This window comes from Columba livia, chromosome 24 (genome assembly GCF_036013475.1).
Source record: "Columba livia isolate bColLiv1 breed racing homer chromosome 24, bColLiv1.pat.W.v2, whole genome shotgun sequence".
Taxonomy (NCBI): domain Eukaryota; kingdom Metazoa; phylum Chordata; class Aves; order Columbiformes; family Columbidae; genus Columba; species Columba livia.
In genome coordinates, this window is record NC_088625.1 from 999,669 (window position 1) to 1,017,198 (window position 17,530).

Here is a 17,530-nt window from a genome sequence, read left to right on the forward strand (position 1 = left end):
CACCCCGAGAAGCTCTCATCCTCACTTTGCAGTGGCCTCTGCAGCTCCGGAGCCTGTGCACAGTTGGAGATGACAATCTCCAGCACCGTTATGGGAAATGAGCCTTCCCAGTCCACAAAGAGCCAAGTGTAAGTGCCGCAAGTGATGCGGGTTAGAAACCAGGCTGCCTGGCCCACGCAAAGTCCAGTACTCGCAGCATTTGGGGACCTGATGTTCCCAGTTCCTCTGCTGGACACGGCAGCACTGGGGGTTTGTCCCCCCACGCCACACCAAGCTCCTTCCGCAGGAGGAGAGGCAACCCCTTTCTCCCAGTCATGATCAGTAACCCAGAGGGGTTACTGGGCTTCCCTTCCAGCCTGTCCAAAAGAGCCTTCTCCATGCAGAGCACTACCAAACCATTTATTGAGAAGTGTGCGGGGTGGCCGGATGCCCCAGGGCCCGTCTGCAGCTGAGCACACACGTGGGGAGAGGAGCGCAGCCTGGGCACGGGACAGCCAGCCTCTGCTCCCCCCACGGGCGCCCACATTGCCAGCCACGGCCACCACCTGGCAGCAGCGTGCGGAGGAGATGGCTCCCAAGCCATGGGCACCCCACGGCTTCCCTGCTCCTCGCTTCCACCCGCAACCTCCTCCGGATGGACGGGCAGCACCAGCTGCCCCTGGCCCACCAAGAGTGCCGCAGTCCTGCCAAGACGCGCCGACGACACCCCCATCCAGACATGTCTATTTACAGGAGAACCGCAGACACAGGGCGAGGAGGTGGCTCCCGGCTGGCACAGCCGGCACGGGCAGCTGTCCCCTGTGCTGCTGGGCCGGGGCTGGCTGGGTATCCTGCCCAGCCACCTCCAAGCCACCCCCCTTGCACAGGGCAAGGGCAGAGTCACTTTGCAGGTGATGTATTTTCAGAGGTTGGGGCAGTGACAGGTCCCCGGCTGCATGGACAGTCCAGAGGTAGGTGGGGGGATCTGCTGGTAGCATCGTGGGCTTGTGGCCACCAAGGGCAGGGGTCTGTGCCAGCCAGAGGGGCACAGCCCAGGCAAATGTCCATCCCCGTCTTAGTCGTTCTCGCTCTGCAAGGGAGAGAGGAGAGAGCAAGGGTGAGGTGCCAGGGGCTGGAGGGACACGGGACCACTTTAGGAGTCTCCCTGCCCGAGCACAGCCCTGCTGTGCTGCCTCACCTCCATTTTACTGTATATCCAGCTGAGAAGCTTTGTCACACGTGTGTAAACACCAGGCTTGTTCTTCTGGCCACATCCTGTCCCCCAGCTCGTCACCCCAGCCACATACCAGCGGCCGTTGTCCTCGCAGACCAAGGGCCCTCCGCTGTCACCCTGGCACAGAGGGGCAGAGCAGTGAGGAGAGGGGATAGGAGATGCCCCTCTGCTGGCACCCAAGCCCTGCTGGTGCCGTGCCACCTTGCCTGGCAGGACCATGTCCCTCTGCCTCACCTGGCATGCATCCTTCCCTCCCTGCAGGTACCCAGCACACATCATCCGGGGGGTCAGGTAGCCTTCGTACACCTTGTCACTGTTGCAGATCTTGTAGTCAATCAGCTTCACCTCGGCCTCCCGCAGCTTTGGGGATGTGTTATCTGCAAGGCAGGAGGAGCAAGCGCTGCGAGACACCCCTGTGAGAGCAGCCCTTGAGTTCTGCAGCAGAGCCACGCTTGCTCCTCTCAGGTGCTGCCTGCAGAGCACCAGCATCCTTCCTCACCTTCGTTTTCCCTTGTTTTCCCAAAACCAGTGATGAAGCAGGACCTGCCAGTCTGGAACCGCTGGCCGTACATGGGGAGGCAGGCTGGGCGAACCTGAGCTGGAGGGAGACATGATGAAAAGCAGGCGAGGAGAGAGGAATGAGTCACCCAGGAGCAAAACAGCTGCTGTAGTCATCAGCCCTGTGGCTGGGGAGCACCCAGGCTCCCTCTGTGCCCCCAAACACCAGCCCCAGCCAGGCTTAGAGACCTCACCTGAGAGCGTCAGCGGCCTGGAGAGCTTCATGAGAGCGATGTCATAGTCATCATGATCATCGCTGTAGTTGGAGTTGATGATGACCTGGGAGACTGAGATGCCCTCTGCATGCTGCTTCAGGTCTGAGACCCCGCTGTAGACCTTCCAGTCGTCCAGGATCTTCATGCTGTTCCTGGGTGGGGAGAGGCAGGGACAACAGGAATGAGACGCCATCTGGGGCTGGCACCGGCGCTGCTCCTGCAGCCTGCGCCCGGCTGGGTGGCAGCACTCACATGAAGAAGCAGTGCGCCGCGGTGAGGACCCACTGCGCACCGATGATGGTGCCGCCGCAGATGTGGATCGGCCCGTACTGCACGCTGACTTGCCAGGGCCATTTGGCCACAGAGGTTTCTTTTCCTCCGATGATCCGGCCAGAAATCCTCTGTCCACAGGCTGGGGGGGAGAGCAGGGCTCAGAGAGGGGGCAAGCCCGGAGCAGGATGCACAGCATCCCCACCACCCGCAGGCACTCAGAACGTTCATCGGGGCCAGAGGGAATGAAATCTTTATAACTTTCTATTACCCAGGCTGTTTGCTGGAAAACGCCCTGTTTGCCCAGCCCTGTGCAAAGAAAGGAGGAAAGTGCTCCCAAGCAAATGTTTGGCCCTTCCCGCCCTCGGCCACGTGCCCTGCCAGCCAGCCCCCTTACTTGTGCATCGGAGGGAGACGTACTTTCCGGTGAGACACTGTGAGCTGCCGGAGAGAAGAGGGAGGGAGCCTCAGCCCCAGCCCTGTGGCACCAGGGCAGGGGCAGAAGGTGACACTGCCCGGTACCTGTTGAGGCTCTGCTGGATGGTCTCTCGCTCGTCGGTCACACTGAGGCTCTTGCCAGAGAAGTGCAGGGGGATGTACTCAGTCTGTGACACACTGGGAGGGGAGAGGACAGAGGCAGTGAGGGCGGACCACCGGCAGCCAAACAGGACAACCCACTCCCAGGGACTTACTTCTGAAATCCCAGTTGCTGGCAGGTCTTTCTGGAGAAGGAATCATCCCAGGTGCTGCTGCACACTGGCAGCCACTGGCTCTCGGTGCTGGAGTAGACGTGGAGCAGGGACTCGTCTGACACGAAGCGCACTGTGGGGATGGAGCAGGGGGTCAGTGGTACTCAGAGCCCAGGGTCTCCCCTCATTCCCACCGCCCCAGCTCCCCGTGCCTCACCGCAGCCCAGCTCGTCGCTCCTCTGGGAGCAGTCAACCACGCCGTCACAGCGCACGGGGCTGTGCTTGCAGCTCTCAGCAGGCTCCTTGTACACGATGCCGGTCTGTGACCGCCAGAACATAACTAGAAGCAAGTACATGCTGTGATGAGGCCAGGGCCAGTGGCAGGGGCTCACCCTGGGCAAGGGTGCTGTGACCCCCCAGGACGGGGTCTGGAGGAGCTCTGCCCCACGCAGGGGCTCTCCCAAACACCAGGCATGAGGCTGGGAACAGATCTGCCCTTCGAGCCAAGACTGAATGGCTGGCCAGCCTGAGCATCCCCCTGTGCCAGCACAGCAGCTCGGCTGCTGCCAGCCTCCCTCAGTCCACCTGCTTCTAACTTGCTCCTGCAGAAGGACCTCCACAAATGCTGAGCCCCACAAACGCTTCAAGCCCACCAGCTACAGCAGCTGGAGAACCAGCAGCTAGATGTCAGGCAAATTAAATTACAATGATTCCCCCAGTGCTTGTTCTGCCTATGGACTGCACTGCCTGCTAAGCCTGCACCCCAGGGAGGGCGAGCCTGGGTGCTGCTGGGGGTGCCCTACCCACCAAAGCAAGCCCAGGGGAAGGAAAGCGCAGTGCGATCCGCCCGAGAGCGCAGGGAGCACAAGCAGCAGCTCTGCTTTCCCAGTGTCCACCAGATGTCAGGAACACCCAGGAAAAGGGACAACGTCTCTGCCTGCTCGCCTGCTGTCCCGGGGCTTCCCTGTGGCATCTCCCTGCCCAGGTCTCCCCAGACTCTGCTGACCTCCCAGCCCCTCTCCAGGGTTCCCCCTGTGAGCCCCAAGCTGGCCCAGCTGGGACCCCACTCACACAGCAGGATGAGGGCGACGAGCAGCACGATGAGGATGGAGACGCAGAAGATAAGCGCAAGCCGCCGCTGGCTCATGCAGGGAGCTCTGAACATGGAGGATCCTGGCAGCAGGGCGGACGCAGGGTCAGGGGGAGCAGCCGCCTCCCCAGGGTGCCCAGACCCCACCGCCCATCAGCATGTGCCAGGAGCTCCCCAGGGATCCCCTGAGAAGTGGGAGAGCAGGGCCACGCACTCCCTGCACCGCCCCTGGTGTACCCCCATCCCGCCACGGTCACCCGCCTCTCCATCGCCCCCCACATCCCTCACACCCCCAGCGAAACACCAGCCTGTGGCTGAGGCTGTGCCAGTCACAGGCACAGGGACCATTCCCTGCCTCCCTCCCCAGGACTGGGGCCAGGGCGGGCAGAGGCCACCTCGGCACCATCCTCTTACGTGTGCTCTCACAGGTCGTGCAGGGGGCCGGGGCCGGGTTGGACTCGGGGCTGTAGGGCTTGAAGCTGATGCCCAGGACACTTTCTCGAGGCTGCGGAGCTCGGGCACTGAAGATGCTGCTGGCCGTGGAGGCATGGAGGCTGGGAGGGACGCTGCTGGGTGATGCCGTGGACTGTGAGCAGAGGAGATCGATACCGGCAATGACCGTTGTTCACCGACAGTCCCCCCGCTGTCTCCTCGCTGCCCAGGCAGCCATGAGGGCAAAGGTGATATGGAGACAAGGTCCCTGGCATGTGGCAGCTATTCCTCCAGAGTACCATGGACCTCATGGAGAGTTACTGCTGCAGTGCCTCTTCCCAGCTGTGCCCCAGCTGGGACAGCTGTAAATCTCTGTCACAGAGCTTTTCCCCTTTAGGTGGCCTCTGGCCAAATTTCCCAAACCAATGGCTTGGCTCAGAGCAATCAGCTGGCTGCTTTGCCTCGCGTCAGTCACGCTGTGGCCCAGTTCCATGGGGCTAGTGCCCCAATTTATGCATCTATCCTTAATTAGCCATTTGAAAAATACAGTGCAATTTCCAGCTGTTATTTAGTAATACTTAATAATCAGTGTTTTCCAAGCCCTGAAACATCCTGCCCCCTGGAATGCTGTTCTGCAGTGGTGCCACTCCTAATCCGTGAATTTACAAAAGAATATGTATTTGTTTCCTTTCCTCAAGATACATTCTTCTGAGTGCTCCATCAGCTTCAATCAGCTACAGAAGCCTCTCATTTTCCTTCAGAGAGGACGTGTGTACTAAGCCCACAAATAAAGCTGTTTCCTCTGCCACTTGTAAAACTAAGATACAGCTCTGGCAATAAGAAACGACTGCATGCCTTAGAGAAACTGCAAGGGTGTTGCCAGCCTGCACATGGGGCTCAAACACACCTCTCCGGAAGCCTGTTTCTGATTTTTGGCCCTGCAGCTGCTAGAGACCACATTGCCCCGTAACCAGAAAACATCCCTTTCCCTGCCAAGCCAGCGAGCAGCACCAGGGCTGGCGCACGGCTCCGGAACGGGCAGAGCAGGAGCAGCATCAGGAGCTGCTGCCGCAGAGTCACCCCCTTCCAGCTGCATCTTCTCTACCCTCGTGTTTCCTGCCGGGAATCGGGAGCCCTAATGAGCACGTCGGGAGCCTGCTCAGGCTCATGCTTTGCAAATACAGCTGTGCCCTTCCTCACAACGCAGTGGTGTAACTTCCTGGGCAGCATCCCGTGAGTCACGCAGCCCGGCGCGGCCACGCACGCTCCTGGCACGGGGTCTGCCTCATCCCCCCACGGCACGTCCCGGGGGACACGCCGCACCTTGAACCGTGTCTCGGGAGCTGCTCGTGGCCCGCGGGCGTCAGCGGCACAGCCGGCAGGCACAGCGCCCCAGGCTCCCACCCTGGCCAGCAGCGGGGTGCGCAGGGCCAGCCCCGGCACAGACCTCCTCCCGCTGCCCGGGGGAACCTTGGCACAGGCACCAACGTCTCCTGGCTCTTGAGAGACACCTCCCTGCTCACCTCAGGGGACAAGGACCAAGCGAGCAGCTCCTCGGTGTCCTGTGTGCATGGGGAGGCTGCAGGGTGAGCAGTCACAGCGATGGGATGCCAGCTCCCCCAGAGTATTGCACACCCACACTGTGAAACACCCCTGGGTATCCTCAGTGCTTGTTGTTAGAAAGTGTGTGCAATCAGCAAGAGCTGCAGCACACCCTGCACCGCTGCTTTGCAGAATAAAAGCAACACACAGATACCAGGAACCCTTCCTAGGAAAAGAATTTCTCCTGTCTATGCATAAATGAGGTTTTTGTAAATACCCAGACAGTATCATTTACGTTGGCATTTGTATGCTATCTCCACATGTCTGGTATTTCACATGCCTCCTCCTGAAAGCAAGCATAACCCTTCGGTTATCGGCTCAGCAGAATTACAATGCTGTTAAGGACAAACCTGTCCAGTGTGCCAGAAAACACAGCGCAGCTTCACCAGCAAGCCAGAGATGCTGGATGCTAATGCACTTCTACCTTCAGCCTACAAACATTTCACACTAACACATAAGTTCACTATAAGTGAACTTATAAGCGAACGGCATCACAGATCACCTTTCCCACTATAGGTTAAATTGCTCTTATTATTCCTTAGCAGGAAACACATGTCTTTCTTAAACTTGGGTGAACCATTAGCCACTTATTTCCTTAAAAGTCTAAAGTCCAAGTATATTCTTTTTAGGTTTATTGCAGAAGCTAACAAAACTTTTACCATGGGCTTCTGGTAAGCAGCATTAACTCGTTGCTGTTCTGCAGGCAGTGGAGCCAAGAACGAACAGCAGCAGCTTCACAAAGATATTTCTGTTTGGGAGCAGCAAGTGAGCTGCGACTTCTGCCCACAAAACCTTTGCTCATCCTTTGCTGGCTTTTGCGTAAAAGCCAGAGCCGGAGTGGAGCCTGGCTCACATGTGCATGTGGTTTGAGCCCTTTTCTTCTCTGACGTTCTCTCTGCAAAGGTCCCACCAGCCGCAAGAGCTTTAAGTGCTGTTGCGGGGTGGTGTTTGAAAGTCATGTGTTGGGAGGGGGGGCACGGACAGCCCCGTGCCGGGCTGATGCTCAGACAACAGGGCACAGCGGTGCTGGGGACACACAGGGGACAAGTGGACTGTACCTGTCTGCAAGATAGGCCCTTTGCTAGACCTGTCATGAGCATAAACACCACCTCACTCCTTTGCTCTGCTCGGAGGCTTTGAGCAGAGCTGGGAAAAGCACCTAAAGGACAAACAGCAGCACCAGAGAAGCCCATCCCCTCTGCACCTGGAGCCGCTGTGTGCACAGCCCTCGGCTCCCTGCCGCAGAGAGACAGCCACCAAACCCACACCAGCGAGGGCAGTCGCGGGGAAGGCAGCCCAGCTGGCTGGAGCCTCAGATCCACACGGGACGGGGAAGGCGACAGTGAAAGCAGGCACCAGTCACCCAGTTTCGGAGTGGGAGGCACAGCGGAAGGAGTCAGGCAACACCTGGGGTGTTGCAAGCAGAGCCGGGGCCCAGCCGTGTCTCGGAGGAGCAGAAGGGCATGGCAGCTACCCAAGATTTGGAGCATCCAGATGGGAGGGAGGCAGCCTGGCTTCAATAAGCTGGAGGAAGCTGCCTAAACAGGTGATCACCTTTCCCAGCTGAGCTCGGCAGCCCTTTGACTGGGGCAGGGAACCCGCTCCTTCAGCTGTTTGTGGAGCGCTGATTGTCCGCAGCAGATTAGCTCAGCAAGCACACAAGGGCGACATTGTCCTCACACTCACCTGGGACAAAGCCCTGCCGAGCCTGCAAAAGCCCCCATTCCCTCCCAGGACACCTGCCCTGCTCGAGTGCCGCAGCCAAGCGGTGTGTCCCTGGGAGGGGACAGACCCCAGGACAAACCAGGCAGGGGCTGCGGGAGGACACTGCACAGACCCAGATGCTGTAAAGGGGCAGCGCACAGGGAAGAGAAGCCCCAAAGCATGGGCCATTTTGCAAGGGCAGGTGACAAGCTGTGCCAGTTGAATCAGCCCCATCTGGCCAGGGACAGGTTGCCCTATGCCAGTGCGAGCAGCTCTTCAGGCAGAGATCAGAAAATGTTCCAGGAGGTGAGTAATCGCTGCTCAGCCCATTCCACAGATGGGCAAATGGAGGCACGGAAAGATGAAGCGACTCTCCTGCAGTTGCAAAGCCAAGGGAGGCACCTGGGACTCTTAATGGCCCATTTAATCCAAGTGACAAAGCCAAGGTGGCACAGTGGGCATGTCCAGTATTGGGTAATTGTCTCCATACGTGGGCATCCCAATTTCTGCCCTGTTTTGACCAAGATGCAGTGCTGCTGCCTGCTTTCAGGGCTGCCCAGAGCCGGGTTCACACTGCAAAGCAGTGCTGGGGACTGGCTGCCCTTCCCTCCAGATCCAGCCAGGATGGGCCACGAGCCCACCCTGCCTTGCCCCGGCTGCTCCGTGGCACCCGCACGCCAAGGGGCAGGATGAGGGTGGCATTACAGCTGGCCTTGCCTCCCCTGCAGCCACATCTAGCCCGTCGCTGCCGGCTTTGCACGTTCCGGACATCACTGGCACAGCCGGCAGTGTTCAGCACGGTAATTACCCGCTGCCTCACCCGGGCAGGCTGAGCCCCGTGCCCAGCTGGGGACGGATGTTTTCCTCATTACAGGATGTTCGGTGGGGCTCCACAGCCGACACCAAGCAGGTCCCAAAAAGAGTATGGAAAGAACAGTCAGGAGAGCAGGTGAGGGAGAGCGGCAGGGGCTGAGGCCACCAGCGTGCTGCTGCTGCTCCCGACGAGCTGGCGGGAGCTGCCAGAGGGCTCAGGAACCTGCAGCTCCCACGGGTGCCAAATGACACCAGCTCCCGCTGGCAGCACCAGCCCATACCCCTGGTTCACAGATCCGCTCCAGCATGGGAAAGCGGTGGTGCTGGGGCCCTGACCCTCCTCTGCTGGCACAGGGCTGACACCAGGGATGCTGGCAGCCGCCCTCCTCCCTCCATGTGCCCATGGGGTGCTGGAGGCAGCACCCCACAGTCAGCTCACCCCAGGTCCTTCTCCCCGCCAACAGCCACAAGCAAAACCAACACCCCAGGGAGCAGGAGGGAGAAACCCAGCCCTCCAACAAGCCCCAAGGAAAACAGATCCGTACAGCCACCGAGCCACCCCCAGAGCTGAGGGAGCTGCCGCCAGCTTACCGGAGTGGTTTTGCCGTCCATCGGCCGCTGCAGCGCTGGGCTGGGCTCACAGCTCCGGCACAGCCATCCTTCGCGGCGCAGCGCGAGCTCAGGTTCACGGGGACGGGGCAGGATCTGTTTGGCGAGCAGGTTCGTACGTCAGTGCCAGCGCCGGGCGCAGAGGGAAACCAGTCCAACCTGCCGCCCGGCTCCGCTGCTGCCTGTTTCCCAACTGCTCCAGGTACAGCGTGCAAAACACCTGCCTCTCTACCGGCCACCCCAGCCGGGCGATGGGGAACGCTGGGCGGGGGCAGCAGGAGCCCCGGCTGTGGCCAAAGGTGCGGGAGCAGGTGAGGTCTGGCCCGGGGGTGAGCAGAATCAGCAGCATCCCAGGCGCCGAGGGTTCTGCTGGCTCCTCATCGCTCTCCTGGCTGCCTGCCTGCCCAAACCCGCCGTTCTCCACCGTGTGCCCACCGTGCACATCTCCCCTGTGCTAGCTGAGGATGGGAGAGGAGGGGATGCACAGCCATGTCCAACCCCAGCAAAAGCCCTCTCCTGTGCCTCAGGTGACCGAGAAGTCCAGAATGCCCTCTTTGAAGGGAAATCCTGTTTCCCTTTAGTTTCCCTAGAGGCTTTTTCACTCCTGTGCTAACAGAGCAATGTTCTTGCATTGTGCAAGGAGAAAGCACAGGTCTCCTGCATCCTCTGTGGGCATGAGCTGGGAGATGCTTTGCTTAACCCAGAACTCACATCTTGGAGAAACAAGTAAAAGCATCCAGCTTAAAAGGCAAAAATCCCAGCTCCATCATGTGCTTTCTGATGCCTAGACCCACATCCCTCAGTTCTTGACACAGAGGAGGGCAGCCCCTCTGATGTCCCTGTCCCAGGAGGGTCCATCTGGCAGCGTGCTGCCTCCCGTGAAACCCTGTCCCGACATTCCATTTTCCAAGCACATTTCTCCTGGCATTATTCATAGCATAAGTCCCTTATTCACCACCTCCCCACCCACAGCTGCTCATCAGTAAAGCAGGAGACAAGCAGCTACCCTGTGCCTCCGCGGGTGCAGGGCAGCGGGACGTGGGGCTGGCCAAGGAGCGACAGCCCCCCAGACAGCCCCGCGCTGCCTTACCCCCGTGTCTGCACAAACTGCCACATCCTCTTCTGACAAGGGGTTCTCAGAAAGCATCTCCAAGAATGATCGCTGGCTGGTGTTTCTGCAAAGCCACCTACGGAAAGCAAATGACAGAAGCATGTGTCTGGGCTTGACCCCAGCAACCTGATGTTAAATGTCACGCACGCATAACACCTCTCGGGTTAAATCCTCACACTTTCTTGCTGGTAACTGCTCCTACAAGCCATACTGCACCCTCCCAGCCAGCAAACTGAGGTGCCAATAGCACACACAGCCAGAGCCGGCACCAACAGCCCAGGAGGGCCCAGCGGCTCCTCCGCTCTCTGCTCAACCTCCAGGCATAAGGGAATTAGGATGGGGAGAACTCTGCTCTTGCAGGCACGGCTCTTTGTCCTGGGGCAGGACCAGCCCTCCAGCCCCAGGGAGGACGGCGTTAGGGTTCCCTGCGGTGCTGTCTCCCTTCCCAGTGGCCCACAAGGGGCTATTCCAGGGTTGGTTGTGTCACCTGTGAGGCTCGGGGGTCCCTGGGAATCCCAGCCCCACTCCAGCCCTGCCCGTGCTGAAGCTGTTGGCTTTGCTGAGGCTGCAGAGCAGCATCTGCAGGATGTGGGCACCGGGCAAGGGAGCAGCAGCCAGGCGGGGGGGATGGAGCAAGGACACGGCAGCCCGATCGCCGGGCGGGTGCCCAGGGCTAGTGGCCAGCAGGAGGGTCCCGGCAGGAGCCACGCACAGGGAGCTCCCAGCTCTCGCTGCACCCCAGGCTCTGGGGAAAGACCTGCTGTGCAGTTCTGATACAGGTGATTTCCAGGTTATTAAAAACACAGCTAATCCTATTCAAAGATTAGTCAATAATTTTGAAGGTGAAAAGGAAACTCAGCAGTGTTCTTGAGGGCTGGTTTGACCTATGAACTCAAAACCTCTCCTGCCAACCCTGAAAACATGGAGCTGCCCTTTGCCGTGATGCTTTGGTTTTAACACGGTGCTTCGGGTGGTCGGCAACACCTGATGCAAAGCTCGTCTGTGGTTACAGCTAGGTCCCCTGCCCATGCTGGGAATGCCTTAGAACAGCATGTGGCCATGGGACACGGGACATGCCGTGTCCCTGTCTCGGGCTGGGAAGGCAGCTCACAAACTAGGCACTCAGCCCAATTGTCATTTCTCCTCAGCCTGTTTCGTTTTCCACTAAATAGCCAACCATCTTTCCAAAGCTGCTGAACCACCTCACCCGCAGGACCAGCCCCACGGTTTCTTTTCCACAAGGCTCCCTCCTTCCTCATTTTTGGTCCCATCGCTTTTGATTTTCACTCGTTTACATGAAACTTGAGCTGTGGCTTTGTGTGGGATGGGCTATGCCTCATCTCAGGATTCCTACGTTCAGTGGATGCCAGATCTGACTCAGGAGCTGACAGCAGTGAGACGACAACAGCTCCCAAAGAGGGGACACCAAAGCCAAGTTGGGGTGAAGCCGGGGGGACCTGCTGCTGGAGCTGCCCTCCCTGCCCATCCCTATGGCTGTCGGTGGGGGGGAGCCTCTCCCCAGCATCACTGCCCCATGTCCATGTTCTTCATGACCCCAACAGAGCGGAGCTGAAGCCAGCATGTCCCTGGGTGCCCGAAGAGCCAGGCATGACACCATGCCCAAGATCCTGCCACCAGGCACTGGAGGACAGCTCGGTGGCACTGCCGGACCCAGCCTGCAGCTGGCGGATTCGCTGGTGCTCTGGCAGGGCTGCGAGCTCGTGGGAGCCTCTGGCTTTTAGTAGGAAGGATGAATCAGGGGAAGACTCAGTTCAGAGTCAGGGGCAAAAGCAGAGGTCTCTCACTTTGGGCCTTTAAGCTGGCTCTTTGAGGAGCCGCTCTGCAGCAAAGGGACCCGAGGTCCTGCGGCTCTGTGCACGCAGAGCGGGGACTGCTCTGCAGCTTTCTGAAACTGTCCAGAGCACTCTCAGTTTCTCTTGCTTTTTTTAAATCTACATCCTTTTCACTAATTCCCCAGGGGGAAATCCCTCTTTTCTCAAGTCAAATTTCTCTCCATCACATGAGGAACCCTGGGTTTGCACAGGTCCCAGGAAATTCCTCAAGCAGGGCTTTTTCACACCATCAGCCTCCTGTTGTAACTCAGCCAGCCAGAAGGCAAAGCAGAGGGCTCACAGTCTGCTCTGTGGTAATTTGGGTGCTAGCACCTGAGGCCAGTGTCACCAGAAAGGCAGGACATTGCCATACAACCAGAGCCCTGCAGCCACGTGCACTGTGGCCATACTGGGGACCCTGGTCTTGCTGACAGGTGCTAGAGCCCTGGGGACAGCTGTACCCCCTGCTGCACCCAGCTTCAGGGCTCGCAATGCCACCCATGCGCAGAGATGGCTGCAAGACTCATGATAGCCCAGAGGCTGTCACTTGGCACCAGAAATGGAGAATGACAAATGGCAGACTGAAGCAGGAGGGTACAGGCTGAGCCCAAAGGCAGGGAAAGCAAGAACCTGCTCCTGGAGCTCCGGGGCTCCCCGGGACTGGCTATGACCTGGGTGGCTTTAGCCCCTGGCAGGACAGGGCATTAGCCCAAGGGGACACTGCTGCTCAGTAAAATCCCTGCCACAGGTCACCCCAGCCGCTAACCCTCACCCCCTGTGTTTTTAACATCTCATTTAATAACAAAGCAGCAAAGGCAGACACGTGATTTACTCCTATTTTCCCTTTCTCAGCAATGTTCGGTTTTGGTCAGAAAAGCCCCAAAAAGCTTTTTCTTTAAGGCTGCTTGTAGGAAATGCCCGGCCTGGGCTGAGTGATTAGCTGTGGGTGAGTGGGTGGACAGTACAGAAAAGTGGAAGTTGCTATACGTCTACTTTCCTCCCGCTGCACTAACGCCTCCGAGACGTCACTGAGCCAGCCCCCGGGGGAAAAACAAGCGCTCAGCAGCCTGCCGGAGCAGAGCTCGGCACCCTGCTCACCCAGAGGATGCTGAGCCGGCATGGGCCCCTCCGCCACAGCCCTGGCACTGTGCCTGGCACTGCTCCTCACCTGGCGCACGGACGGTGAGTCTCCCTTGCCCACCCCTTGCTGTCCTTCAGCCCCCGCTCGCTGTGGCTGAGCCCCACAGCTCTGCTCCCCTCTGCACCCCGGATCCCGGCACTGGGATGGGGACCGAGACGGGGGATGTTGGCGAGCGGAGCTGCTGCGGTTTGGAGCTGCAGCCCAAACACCTTTGCTGGCTGCTTGCAGCAAGATACGGCCACGGTTCCCTGCTCGCCACTCACCTGTCTTTGCCGTTTGGGAGCCAAAAGGCTGCGTTAGTCCTCAGGTGTCAGCTGGCCTCATGCCCAGCAGCGTGGTCCATGGTGCCCTGTATCGCAGTGAAGCCTCGCGGTCACTGGCGCGGTGCTCTGCCGACAGCCATGCTCGCTGGGCAGCGATGCGGCTCGCTGTTTGCCATCAGATGGCGGCTGCTGAGGAAACCAGCAGGGAGAGGGTGACAGATGTTATCTATTGATGCTTGGCTGCCAGGTGACAACGCTGAAATTGAAGCAGGAGGTGTGAAAAAGTCTGTTTCTTCCAGACAGCAGAAAAGCAAAACAGGAGAGGTGAATCCAAACAGAGCTGCTGGTGAAGGGCAGGGGCAGGCAGGGCTCCAGATACAGCAGGCTCCTTTCTTGGGCCACAAAAGTACCGAGATCTTCTCAGCTGAGATGAGCTCCCCCCAGAAGAGAGAGAAAGGGAAAGAAGGGGATGAACAAACACTGAAACATGGAAGCAGACAGACCTGGGCAATTCCCCGTGATTTCTGTGTGGGTGGGTGTGTGGTCACTGCCGAGCACCGGGGGTCAAGCTGCATGCAAGCTGTCAAGGGCACCAGGCAGCATCGCCTAACGCTCGCCATCGGCCCCGCAGGTGAGAAGCTGGCGAGCCCCAGGCATGTGCGCTTTGCTGCGGAGATGGCACATCACCTGCTGCGCTGGGAGCCGGGACACAGCCCCCCCGGCGACGTCCGTTACGAAGTGGAGCACAGAGTGTGAGTACAGCGATGGGGCAGCCAGGGGTTTGTCCCCTGCCTGGGATCTGATACTGGCAGCGGTGACAACCGAGTCCCTGTCACCTGCCCGCACCACCCTCACGCCAGGCACTTTCCCCACAGCTATGGCACAAACATCTCCTGGACAGCTGTCCCAAACTGCATGAAGATCTCAGGGTGCTCCTGTGACCTCACCTACTACACCCTGGATCCTTCTCACCGCTACTTCGCGCGGGTCAGGGCTGTGTCTGGAAGCCGCACGTCCCCATGGAAAAGGACCAATGCCTTCTCCCCGCAAGAAGGTAGGTGGGGTGTCTGCCTTCATCCTGTGGCTTTGAGGATGGCAGAGGTCAGGGTGCCAAACTGCCGGAGAAGAACTTCGGGACAGATGGGAGCAGGGATGTCTCCCTCCACACCTTCCTGGAGGGCAGCCAGGCTGCAGGATGGGACGGGACTAACCTAGGATGGGTGGCACCAGCTGCAAGGGGCAGACACAGCTCCACCACTGCTGCACACAGGAGCAAACCCTCACGTGCTCTTCCCACTGTTTCCAGCCACTCTGCGCCTGTCGGGCCAGAGCGTCTCTGTGCAGGGCAACAGCATCCACGTGCAGCTGCAGCTGCTCCTCAGCGCCGGGAACCTCACCGTGAGGTACGACGACATACAGAGGCACGCCAGGAAATACAGGGTGTACATCAGGAGGGCTCAGGACAACCGGACGGTAAGATGAGTTGCTGATCTCATGCTGCCCCACCTGTCACACGCACCGCTGCTCAAGTTAAAAACAAAAACATTTTTTAAGTACACTCTTTTGTAAAGCTGAATATTGAGGTTTCTCACAGCCATAACGTTGCAGAGAGATGTCTCTGCGTGTTTTACTGCAGTACATCCCCCAGCTCTTGTTGGGATTTTGGGTCTAGCTGCTGCCAGCTATACTGCTAAGCACCCTGGGGACTTTCCCCTGGGGACATGGAGGAGGGAGGAAAGCACGGGGCTGGGGGCTCTCAGGTACCAGCCTGTGCTCTGGTCGTTTCAGTACGAAGTGGAGTACGCTGCCCCAGAGTTCAACATCACCAACCTGTTCTGGAACACGGAGTACTGCCTCAGTGTGGAACCCAGAGTGGCCAGCCGGCCCACCCGCACCGTGCGCACCGCCGAGCAGTGCGTCACCATCGGCCAGAGGGACCGTAAGTACCGGGGTGCCGGGGAAAAGGGTGGCCAGGTGGGATGTAGATCCTCCTCAGCCTCTTGGCCCTGGAGAAACAAGGGTCTGCACCAGGGCAGCCGCTCCATGCCCCCGCTGCTATGTGCACCGAGGACTCTGCCTCACGCTGCTCACCCAGGCATGTCCACTCTTGCAGGGACCTCAGAGCTCATCCTGGGCATTGTCAGCTCTTTCTTCATCACTGTGTTCCTCTTGAGCCTCCTGGGGTGTCTGCTGGTGTGCACCTACATAAAGAAACCCGTGAGACCGCCGTCTGTCCTGGTAAGGCAGCCGGGCACCCTTCGTGGCCCTCACAAGGGTGCAGGCTTGGGTAGCTGTTGGGAGAGGCAAGCAGCAAGCAGAGCTCACTCCTTTCTTTTGTCTCCTTCCCAGAAGTCTTTCATAAAGCAGAGCTCGCTCTGGATGGAGCAGGAGTCCTCATCCTCGAGCAGCCGGGACACAGACCCTGTCCAGCAGCTGTTCCTGTGCCCAAAGGAGCCTCGGCAGGACGGTCCTCCCAACGGCAGCACCGGCACAGCCCAGCTGCCCCTGGAGAAGAGCTGGCAGCTCCCAGCATGGCCTGAGGACCGCATTTGCCTGATGGAGACAGGGCCCACGGTAAGCGGAGACAGCAGCTGCACCAGCACGGACAGCGGCATTTGCCTGCAAACCTCCTCCTCCTCGGAACTGAGCTGCTCCTCTAGCCTCGAGTCCCAGGGCTACAAGCGGCAGCTGCCTGCTGGCGATGACAGTGGCGTGGGCTTGGGGACCACCTGCCCTCGCCCCACGTGCCCCCCCAGCAGCGGGACCAGCCCTGCAGAGGCCAGGCAGCCCTGCGGGGGGGAGCTCAGCATCTCCTCCGGCGTCAGCCAGGACAGCCAACAAGACGTCGAGTTCCGTGGGTACCTGCAGCAGTCCAAGGGCACGGTGGAACCAAGGCAGGACCCAGCCAAGGGGGTGCCCTTTTTGGGCTGTGCAGGATCCCCTCAGGGCCCGGGCAGCACTGACATTGTGCTGGATGTGGAGTGCTCCAAGCTGGCTGTGGCCAAAGGGTATTTGAAGCAGTCATCTCCTGAGCACCCCTGCAGCCACGCACAGGACCTTGCTCCATGGGAGAACCCTCGGGACTTCCCTGCCTGGGACTTTTCCAGCCAGCTGGGACCCCGAGCCCCTGCTCTGCTTGGCTATGGGGCTCCAGGAGCTGCCTCAGCCTCCAAAGCTGGCCCTGAGTTCCTGAGAGCTCCCTTCGACCCGAGCATCTTCAACACTGACCTCCTGGGGACGCTGCCTTTCATCTCCAGCCTCAGCACCAACTAGCGGCTCATGCTGCAAATCAAGCCCCTGAGCCTGCTCAGCGAGGACGGCAAGGACAGCCGCCTGTGACGCACCCTGTGCTGGGGATCAGGTGCCCGCCAGCCCCGCACAACCACCCAACTACCTCTTCTAGCCACCACCTGTGGGGACCAGCTACTCCGATAAGCTACTGCCAACCCTGAATATTAATGCACAGAACTGAGCAGTGCCCCAGCCAAGACCCACCGAGAAGCACCAGTTTAGCTACTTCTGGGGCTGCTTTGGCCCCAGTGCTGCTGTGCAAGCCCCCAGCACAGCCTGCATCTTCCCTCCAGCAACTGTCTGCTGTAAAGCTAGTGAGACATGGGGATGAGGGGCTCACCCCCACCTCCTCCGACCACGAAGCCCAAGAATGCACACCGGGATGTTTCCAAGGGATGATCCTGCCTTGTCTGCCCCCCCCAGCAGCCCAGTGCGGGGCTCACAGCTGCCGGGCTCAGGGCCACCCTTGGGGGCCAGCCCCACGCTTCCTCTCCCCACTTCCCCCTTGCACTGGTGAGCACTGGCCTTCTCCAGCTGACATCCATGCCTCGGATGCTGTCCAAACCTTTCACAACACTGACACTGACAGCAAAGCGCAGCCTGACGTCAGGCATCCTGCTGCTGGGAGCAGGGAGCTGCCACCCTGGCCTCGCTGGGACAGAGCGAGGGACTTTCCTGACCCTACAGAGACCCCATG

General features: G+C 59.5%; 2 protein-coding genes across 5 annotated transcripts; one reads left to right on the plus strand and one right to left on the minus strand.

Moving 5' to 3' along the window:
• Positions 1–378: 378 nt before the first annotated feature.
• TMPRSS13 (transmembrane serine protease 13) lies at positions 379–13,728 on the minus strand. 2 transcript variants are annotated; one of them, XM_021285207.2, is made up of 15 exons: positions 13,543–13,728; positions 10,286–10,382; positions 9,178–9,291; positions 4,450–4,621; positions 4,017–4,118; positions 3,163–3,285; positions 2,949–3,078; positions 2,779–2,871; positions 2,654–2,697; positions 2,239–2,398; positions 1,966–2,138; positions 1,713–1,811; positions 1,448–1,590; positions 1,178–1,330; positions 379–1,069 (listed from the first exon to the last, which is right to left on the minus strand). In XM_021285207.2, exons 2-15 carry the CDS (start codon positions 10,340–10,342, stop codon positions 1,055–1,057), a joined length of 1,578 nt encoding a protein of 525 aa, XP_021140882.2. In that variant the 5' UTR covers positions 10,343–10,382; positions 13,543–13,728; the 3' UTR covers positions 379–1,054. The 2 variants fall into 2 exon arrangements, with proteins under 2 accessions (XP_021140882.2, XP_021140881.2); XM_021285206.2 differs by having other exon boundaries at positions 1,448–1,626.
• IL10RA (interleukin 10 receptor subunit alpha) lies at positions 13,184–17,505 on the plus strand. 3 transcript variants are annotated; one of them, XM_065040174.1, is made up of 6 exons: positions 13,184–13,320; positions 14,174–14,294; positions 14,418–14,596; positions 14,849–15,015; positions 15,331–15,780; positions 15,892–17,505. In XM_065040174.1, the coding sequence occupies exons 1-6, from the start codon at positions 13,257–13,259 to the stop codon at positions 16,813–16,815; spliced, it is 1,905 nt and encodes a 634-aa protein (XP_064896246.1). In that variant the 5' UTR covers positions 13,184–13,256; the 3' UTR covers positions 16,816–17,505. The 3 variants fall into 3 exon arrangements, with proteins under 3 accessions (XP_064896246.1, XP_064896245.1, XP_064896244.1); XM_065040173.1 differs by lacking the exon at positions 13,184–13,320 and having other exon boundaries at positions 13,762–14,294; positions 15,331–15,481; positions 15,656–15,780; XM_065040172.1 differs by lacking the exon at positions 13,184–13,320 and having other exon boundaries at positions 13,762–14,294.
• The last annotated feature ends 25 nt before the right edge of the window (positions 17,506–17,530 follow it).